This window comes from Enhydra lutris, unplaced genomic scaffold (assembly GCF_002288905.1).
Source record: "Enhydra lutris kenyoni isolate GAN:26980312 unplaced genomic scaffold, ASM228890v2 scaffoldscaffold10, whole genome shotgun sequence".
Lineage (NCBI taxonomy): Eukaryota > Metazoa > Chordata > Mammalia > Carnivora > Mustelidae > Enhydra > Enhydra lutris.
This window is the reverse complement of record NW_019154094.1, coordinates 10,537,190-10,545,279: the sequence shown is the minus strand read 5'-3', so window position 1 is coordinate 10,545,279 and position 8,090 is coordinate 10,537,190. Positions and strand designations below refer to the sequence as shown.

At 40.4% G+C, this 8,090-nt stretch overlaps 1 protein-coding gene across 12 annotated transcripts in view; it reads left to right on the top strand.

Annotated features, from left to right (window-relative positions):
- Nucleotides 1-2,455: 2,455 nt before the first annotated feature.
- LOC111143886 (polybromo 1) overlaps nucleotides 2,456-8,090 on the top strand; it is a 128,081-nt gene continuing 122,446 nt past the window's right edge. For 7 of the 12 annotated variants that reach the window (XM_022497918.1, XM_022497916.1, XM_022497915.1 and 4 more), the window contains exons 1-2: nucleotides 3,061-4,879; nucleotides 7,329-7,426. In XM_022497918.1, coding sequence (XP_022353626.1) covers nucleotides 4,742-4,879; nucleotides 7,329-7,426 — 236 coding nt within the window. In that variant the 5' untranslated portion in view covers nucleotides 3,061-4,741. Of the gene's footprint in view, nucleotides 4,880-7,328; nucleotides 7,427-8,090 lie in introns of all 12 variants that reach the window. The other 5 variants (XM_022497926.1, XM_022497921.1, XM_022497920.1 and 2 more) reach the window with 3 other exon arrangements.

The window sequence follows — 8,090 nt, the reverse complement described above, 5'->3', positions numbered from 1 at the left end:
CGGGTTCGCTTGGCGGCCGCGGGACTGGTTTTGCGGCGGCACCGGGAGGGGTGAGGGCGGTGAGGGTGGCGGGTGCTGGAGCGACGGCAGCGGCCGCAGCCGGAGGAGCAATAGCAGCAGCCGTGGCGGCCACGGGGCGGGGCGCGGCGGTCGGTGACCGCGGCCGGGGCTGCAGGCGGCGGAGCGGCTGGGTAAGGCCGGGCCCGGGGCGGGCGGGGCCGCTCCTTCTCGGCCGGCTGCCGGGCCTTTGTGTGGGCCCGGGCGGGCGGGAGCTGCGGCGGAGGCCCCGCCCCGGCCGTGGGGACGCGCCGGTCGGGCCCGGCGCGCGGGGCGGGGCACGGCGGCGGGCGTCGGGACGGCCAGGCAGCCTGCCGCACCTGCCGGCCGGGACAAAGGCGCGCTACGGCCCGGAAACTCCCCGCTCCCTCTTTCCCGCCCCTGCGGCTGGCCGAGCGCTCGTCGCGGGCAGCTTCAAAGCTGTCAACGTTTCCCTTAGTCCCGAACCGGTGACAGGTCCGGGAAGTCTTTCATTTCTTCCGCAGGTCAGGGCCTCCTTTATTTTGTTGTTTCTTGACGGTTCGGACTCAAACTCAACTAGTTAAGAAATTTGTCTTAATTTTTTATTTTTTTTACATTTTCTAGATGACTGTGTTTAGACGGAATGTTTTTATCAATGGGACTTGTATTTATAGTAGAGGCTAGATTTTTAAGCATCTTGTCTTTTTGCAGCACCACAAAAAAAAATCTATGTTTTAAAACTGTATGTTTCCTAATTTTTAATAATTTCTCACCTCTTAAGATTTTTTTCTGAAAGAAGCGTAGTTTTGTTGTGATAGAGCGGATATTGATGATTTAAATAAGATTGGCAAAATGTAGAAGAAATACTGAAAAACAATTGGCAAATACACAGTATCGCAGATACAGAAATTATTACTATGGCTGTAAAACATATGTTGGAATAAAACATTCTTACTAACTTATATTCCAAAAAACTAGGACTCCTCAAAAATGATTTTGAAGTGATGTTCATCCATTAAGAGCAGTATGATTTTGCTTTTTTGTTTGTTAACAGATCGCCGGTATTTTAAGATTCGAAAGAAGATAGGAAAGTATCTTTTGAAAAAGTCTTTCCAATTTAAATCAGTAACAAAAATGTGCATGGATAAATGGAAGGGCCTTGATCGCTTTCTTTGGCTTTGGGTGTACAAAGTACCTCAAATATTAATATTCTACCCCAAACCTCAAGATCAGTAAATTGTGGTATATATACGATAGGCTATTATCAAGCCATTAAACATCATGGGGAGGAATGTTGATTTGGAAGAATCCTAAGTTAAAACACAAGTTGTGAAATAATATATATGGCTTAACACTTTTGCTTAAAAAATAGGCAAGTAAGGCATAGAATAAATACAAAAAGCTGTGAATGCCAGTGTTAAGGTTTTTTTCTTTTTCTAGAAAGAAGAATTATGGTTTTTTTTCCCCTTCAAATCCTGTTTTTCAAGATTTTTGTTCTAAGCATGTCTTACAGTATTGAGTATCATGAGAAATACAGGAGAGTATGATAAGTTTTTATACTGTCAAAATATACCATGTGGGTATAATGAGTCAATATTTTCCCAGTTGCACATTTTAAAATTATTCATTAGTGTCCACTGTAATTTATTGGTTGTCAGACTTTTGGACATGTGACTGTAATCGGTGCCATTTTAAAACTTGTATTTTAGCTCCAGAATCTATTTCCTCTTCATGGGAAAAGAATTGCTAAAGGGATGCTCACAGTCCTTTTAAACCACACAAACTTTTTTTAATGCCCCACTTATGTGTACTTTTAGTGTGTTTATTAAAAATATAAATTGACCATTCATACTGTACCAGATACAATTCTATAAGCCAGAGCTACAAAAATGAATAAAGTGCTATTCCTTTTCCCAGGGAGTTGTTAATCCTAGAGTTGAAACTTCTTTGTTGTGCTTTGAAGTTTCAAAGTGATTTCATGTACATTTCATAACCCCAATAATCTAAGGCAAATATGCACACCTGACTGTTCTCATTTTAGAAGTGAAGAAACAGCTCTGAGAGGTTGTGACTCAAGCAACATCAAATAGATCATTCGAAGTGGAGGACTTGGACTCACATTCTGGTCTTCGGAGCTCAAGTCCTGTTGCTTCTCCCACCTACCTGGCCACATCGCCTTTATTGCCAGACTTTCAAAATGCATTTAAAAACATGTCCTTCGGATAAGAAAATAATTGAAAATTATCCTTAAGTTGCATTTTTTTCTTGTTTTACCAAAGAAAGTTAATGATTTCAGGAGTTTGGGTTATTGTGTGCTCTAAACTGGTATATATACAGCAACAATTTACAGTTTTTTGTCGTTTGCTTTTCAGTGGATTATTTCCGAAAATAATTTTTGTTCACCTGCCAAAATGACTGAAGACTTTGTTTTTAATTTCTTTAAATTTGTGTGTGGTGTCTTTCCAACGCCAATAGGACTTTTGGAAAGAAATGTCTTTCTCTGAATTTTTTTTAGAGAGGGTGGAGTTTTCCAGACTCTGTTCACATGAGCCATTCTTGGTTTGTTCCAGCTTGCCAACACTCGGTGTCACATGTGAGCCTTCCACATGTGTTCACTCTCCATTCCAGCTCTGTGATTGAACTCTGCTCTTACTGACTAGGGGGCATTTGGGCAGGCATGCTTCATTCCTGGAATTGACAGTCATTCCATGTGAGTAAAGGGGAATCCCAGTGAGCCATCTTTAAGCATATGAAAAGCATTTGGTTTTAAAATGGAAAGAAATGTCGGTACTGTTAGTGCCTGAGCCTTTCAGCAGTTTGGCACAAGAGAACCGATACAGCTGTTTTCTCCAGTTCTCTTGTCTTTCTGTAGCAGTTCTACTTGAATGTTTTCTATCTACTCGTACTCATTTTTACTCCTTCTGACCTTTCTTTTTTATTTTCCCTTTCTCTGCCTTGTTCTTCTCTTTCAGTTTTGAATATATTAACACTGCATCAGCACTTCTAAAGCCCTGCCTTCTCCCACTGGCTTCACTTGGCCTTCAGACATAATGAGGAGACTGGCTTTTCGAGGAGCTGGTTGTGCTCTGGTAAAGCTGGTAAATTACTGATCATCTACACCTTTTCTCTTTTCTGTCCTTCCTTGCCTCTTCCCTTCCACTTTTCTTAAGTTTTGTTATCCTTTCCATAAAGTTTCCCTTGTCATGTTCATCAGATTCACTTGTGTCCTTGTCATAGCTTGTTTACCAAGGTCCTTCGTTTCTTCGTCTTAATGAACTGAGACCAGTTTATCAGCCTTTTATGAAACAAAATAAAATCAACAACACTTGGCTGTCCTTGGCTTAAGCCCTTTGAACCTTTTAGCTGTAGCTAATTGCAAACTAATGTACTGTATAACCAAAGCGAGAGGAAGGAGTACTGTCATGGTAGGCTGTTTTTAAATACCGTGTGGACCATAGTTCAGAGGAAGAGATAGGAGACTCCTCTTGTTTCTTAGTTGGTTACCAGAATGTTCTATTTGTTGGTTTGTTTTGCTCCTCCTTTGTGTTCCCTGGAGATCCCTAGTTTTTCTCTCCATGCCCACCAACAATCCATTCTTTCAGCTGCTGGTGTCTTAGTTTACCGACATTGAACGTTAATGAGTGAAACTGGAATCAGTTTTTTCTTTTAGTTTTGGAGACAGACCTTTGAAATCACAGTATACTATTTGATACTGTTGTTAAATTGTATAAGCATTATAGGACCTTCTCAGGTATATACCCTTGCCCTCTAGCTGTGGCAGATCATTGCAATTGTCGCATTTTTTGTGTTACAGTCAAATGTGTACATTTGTGAAGTTGTGTTAACATTAGATACTAGACAGCCTCCCTGACAGCAAATATTGATGTGTTTCTGGAAGGCCAACTAGGATCTAAAAGTTCCCCTCTGAGGTACTATTCCAGATCATCTGCTGAAACTTAAAGCTATGATTTCAGAATTCATGGGGATAGAATACCTCATATAACTGAAAAGGAGGTCAGTCTGATTGACAGAAAAGTTTCAAAACGGCTTTACTACTTTGACATAGGTATGGTAAGTCACATTAAGTATTTTCCAGGGATATATTTTGTGGCCTTCTTTAATGAATGGAGTGTGTTAATTTTAGAATTCATCTAAAATGCTAGAAGGTTAATTGTCCTCTGTCCCCTACACTTTGGCACTACTCCTTTGCCTCAGGCACTGATTACTATTTTTTTTCCACATCATGACCCACCTGGAAAATGATCAGAGTTGTTAGACACACTGGGGATAAGAGATGAAGCTGTTGACCCCAGAGGGGACTGCCTTGGGGCTTCTGTCCCTGGCTGCCTCAGGGGCTGAGGGATCAATACCTCCACGCTGGTGTACCCCTACATGTAGATTGTCAAAGTCCAGTGAGGAGTAAATTTGGGACCAGATGCGATTGGGTCATTCAAATGTGGTGACATATGATGGGTATACTTTTGTTGAATTTGCCCCATCTGAGTTAAAAGTGTAGCATTCTGGTAAGTGAAGGGGCTGAAGCAACAAGGTCCAGAACTTCCACTGAAAAAACTGACAGTTAAGTTTCCTTACAACAGTTAAAATATCCTCCTAAGTGAGCCAGAATCTGGGTAGCAAGTGCCTAGCTGAGGGCTTGGTGGCAGTGTCTAAATTTAAGTATAAGAACATGGCCAATTATTTCTTATAGAAGAAATTGGATTCCATGGGTTCCAAGAGAAGACGAGCTACTTCCCCATCCAGTAGTGTCAGCGGGGACTTTGATGACGGGCACCATTCTGTATCCACACCAGGTCCAAGCAGGAAAAGGAGGAGACTTTCCAATCTTCCAACTGTAGATCCTGTGAGTAACTCGCATCACACAGTTTCTTCCTGCTTTTCCTACTATTTCTTTAATGATAAGCAGTTAAGATGCAAGGCCTCACCACTTCTTTTTCCTCTGGCTTAATAGTCTTAATCTTTCTTTTATGGAAAGCATATATTTAGCCAATAGTCTTAATAGTTATAATTTAATATTAAGAAATAATGGTGGGTGGAGGGTGGGTGAAATAGTTGAAGGGGATTAAGAGGTACAAACTTGCAGTTATAAAATAAATAAGTCAGGAGCATCTGGGTGGCTCAGTGGGTTAAAGCCTCTGCCTTCAGCTCAGGTCATGATCCCAGGGTCCTGGGATCGAGCCCCACATCATGCTCTCTGCTTAACAGAGAGCCTGCTTCCCTTCCTCTCTCTCTGCCTGCCTCTCTGCCTACTTGTGATCTCTCTCTGTCAAATAAATAAATAAAATCTTTTTAAAAAATAAAAATAAGTAAATAAATAAATAAGTCACAGATAAAAAGTACAGCATAAATAGTATAGTCAACAATGTTGTAATAACATTATATAGTGACAGATAGGGATTATACTTACTGTGGTGGTAAGTATCTTCTTGAATCACTATGTTGTACACCTGAATCACTATGTTGTACACCTGAAACTAATATAATATTGTATGTCAGTTATATGTTAATAATACTTTTTTATTTAAAAATTTCATTTATTTTAGACAGAGAGTGAGCGAGTTGGGGCAGGGGAGCACGAGGGGGAGGGAGAGGGACAAGGAGACTCCACACTGAGCATGTGGATTCTGACTTGGGGCTCAGTCCCACAACCATGAGATTGTGACTTGAGCCGAAACCAAGCATTGGACACCCAAGCGACTGAGCCACCCTGGAGCCCCCCAGTAATGCATTTTAAAAATAAAATAAATATTTAAGAACTCTCAAAAAAAGTAATTACTCAGAATGTATTTAGAATAAGAAATTTGCATAAAGTTATTTCTGTTTTGATGAAAAGGTGTTTCTGTTTGATGAAAAAGTGTAATCTGCTGAAGCACATAATTCTAATTAAAAATAACCAAAGGACTTAGAATTCTACAGATCGGAGAATGGTAGACAATGTAATAGAAATATGAATAAAAAGTTTTTTCTAGGGGCGCCTGAGTGGCTCAGTGTGTTGCGCCTCTACCTTTGGCTCAGGTCATGATCTCGGTCCTGGGATCGAGCCCTGAATCAGGCCCTCTGCTCAGCGGGGAGCCTGCTTCCTCACCGCCCCCCCCCCCACTTGTGTGTGCGCGCTCTCTCTCTCTCTCTGTCAAATAAATCTTCTAAAAAAATATTTTTTTCTAGTTTTATTGAGATGTAGTTGACATCTAAAACCGTGTAAGTTCAAGGTGTACACTATAATGATTTGATCTATATATATTATGACATGAAGCCACAATTAGTTTCATATCTATCTTCACCTATAGAGGATCCCCCCAAAAAATGTTGTTTTCTTTATAATGAGAACTTTTTTTTTAAGATTTTATTTATTTATTTAACAGAGAGAGATCACAAGTAGGCAGAGAGGCAGGCGGGGGGACAAGCCAATTTTCACATGGAGCCTAGATTTAGTGTGACAGAAGCAGAATGTAAACAGATGGACAAATAGATAATAAAGTACCCTCAGCTAATGATAAATGCTAAGAAAAAAAAAAGTTTGGGTGAATCAGGCTGCTCGGGCCCAAACCTTGAGGGGTTTCTCTGTAATGGGAAGGCACTGGCCCTACACAGAACTGGAAAAGGGTGTTCCAGGCAGAGGGACCCAGTGCAGACGTGCTGGGTCAGGAATGGGTTTATTGTGGTGTGATTAGAGAAAGGTGGTCAAGAGGAAGAAGGAGACTGGCAAAGTCTGCCCAGATGCAATTTTATGTTTCAGCTTGACTGGGCTAAGGGATGCCCAGATATAGTTACTTTGCATTCTCCATGGTCAATGTTAGGAGTTTAGATTTTATTCTCTCAGTAGTAAGAAGCTCCTCTTTTGAATGACTTTAACCAAAAGAGTGATACGAACTAATTTAGATTAAGAGAACAAAACAATCACAAGTATAAATCTGATGAGATGCCAAGATGTTTAATTACTTAAATTTTTTTTTAAGTTTTATTTATTTAAGTAATCTCTGTATCCAGTGTGGGGCTTGAACTCATGACCCTGAGATCTAGAGTCAGATGCTCTTCTGACTGAGCTAGCCAGGCACCCCTAAGCAGTTAAATTATTTAAATAAGGAAATATTGTCAGCATGTTTCAGACTTGGGTTCCTGTGGGAAACTGGGGGATTTGTCCATTTTCTTCTCTACTTGCCTTTTATGGATATGTTTTTACTAAGGATGATCCTTATACCTACAACTGGCTTTCTGTTCATTTCTGATTTTTTTTTTCTTCTGGTGATTTTTTTTGTTTGTTTGTTTTTTTTCTCCACTTTTCCCATGTATAGATTGCTGTATGCCATGAGCTGTACAATACCATCCGAGACTATAAGGATGAGCAGGGCAGGCTCCTCTGTGAGCTCTTCATTAGGGCACCAAAACGAAGGTGAGTTGGAAGGTGAGTGGGAGGGATTTGGTCCTGGGTCCATGTGTACAGCGTTTCGTAATAGAGTTCTCCGCTGGAAGGAATGGCTTAAAGGATACTGGGGTCTAGATTTTAGTTTTGTCAAGATGTAATGAAGCTTTTTTTTTTTTTTTAATTTTTTTATTGTGAAATATGGCATAAAATTCATACATTTTACATTTTTAAGTGTACCGATCATTAAGGGTTTATTCATATTGTTATATAACAGATCTCCAAAACTTTTTAAAATTGCAGAATTGAAATTCTGTACCCATTACAATACTCTATATTCCTTTTCTCCTGCCGCCAACCCCTGGCAGTCACCATTACACCTCCTGTTGCTCTAAATTTGACTACATCCAGGGTCTTACGTAAATGGAATCATACTGTGGTTGTCTTTTGTGACTTCTTCTTTCACTTAGCGTAATGGTTTCAGTGGTCTCCATGTTGTAGCATATGACAGGATTTCCTTCCTTTTTAAGGCTGAATGATATTCCATTGTATGGATATACTATCTTTTGTTTATTTACGCATCCATTGATAAAACACTTCAGTTGCTTTTACCTCTTGGCTCTTGTGAGGAATACTGCGGTAAACACGGGCATATAAATACCTCTTGATGCTGCTTTCAGTTCTTTTGGATATA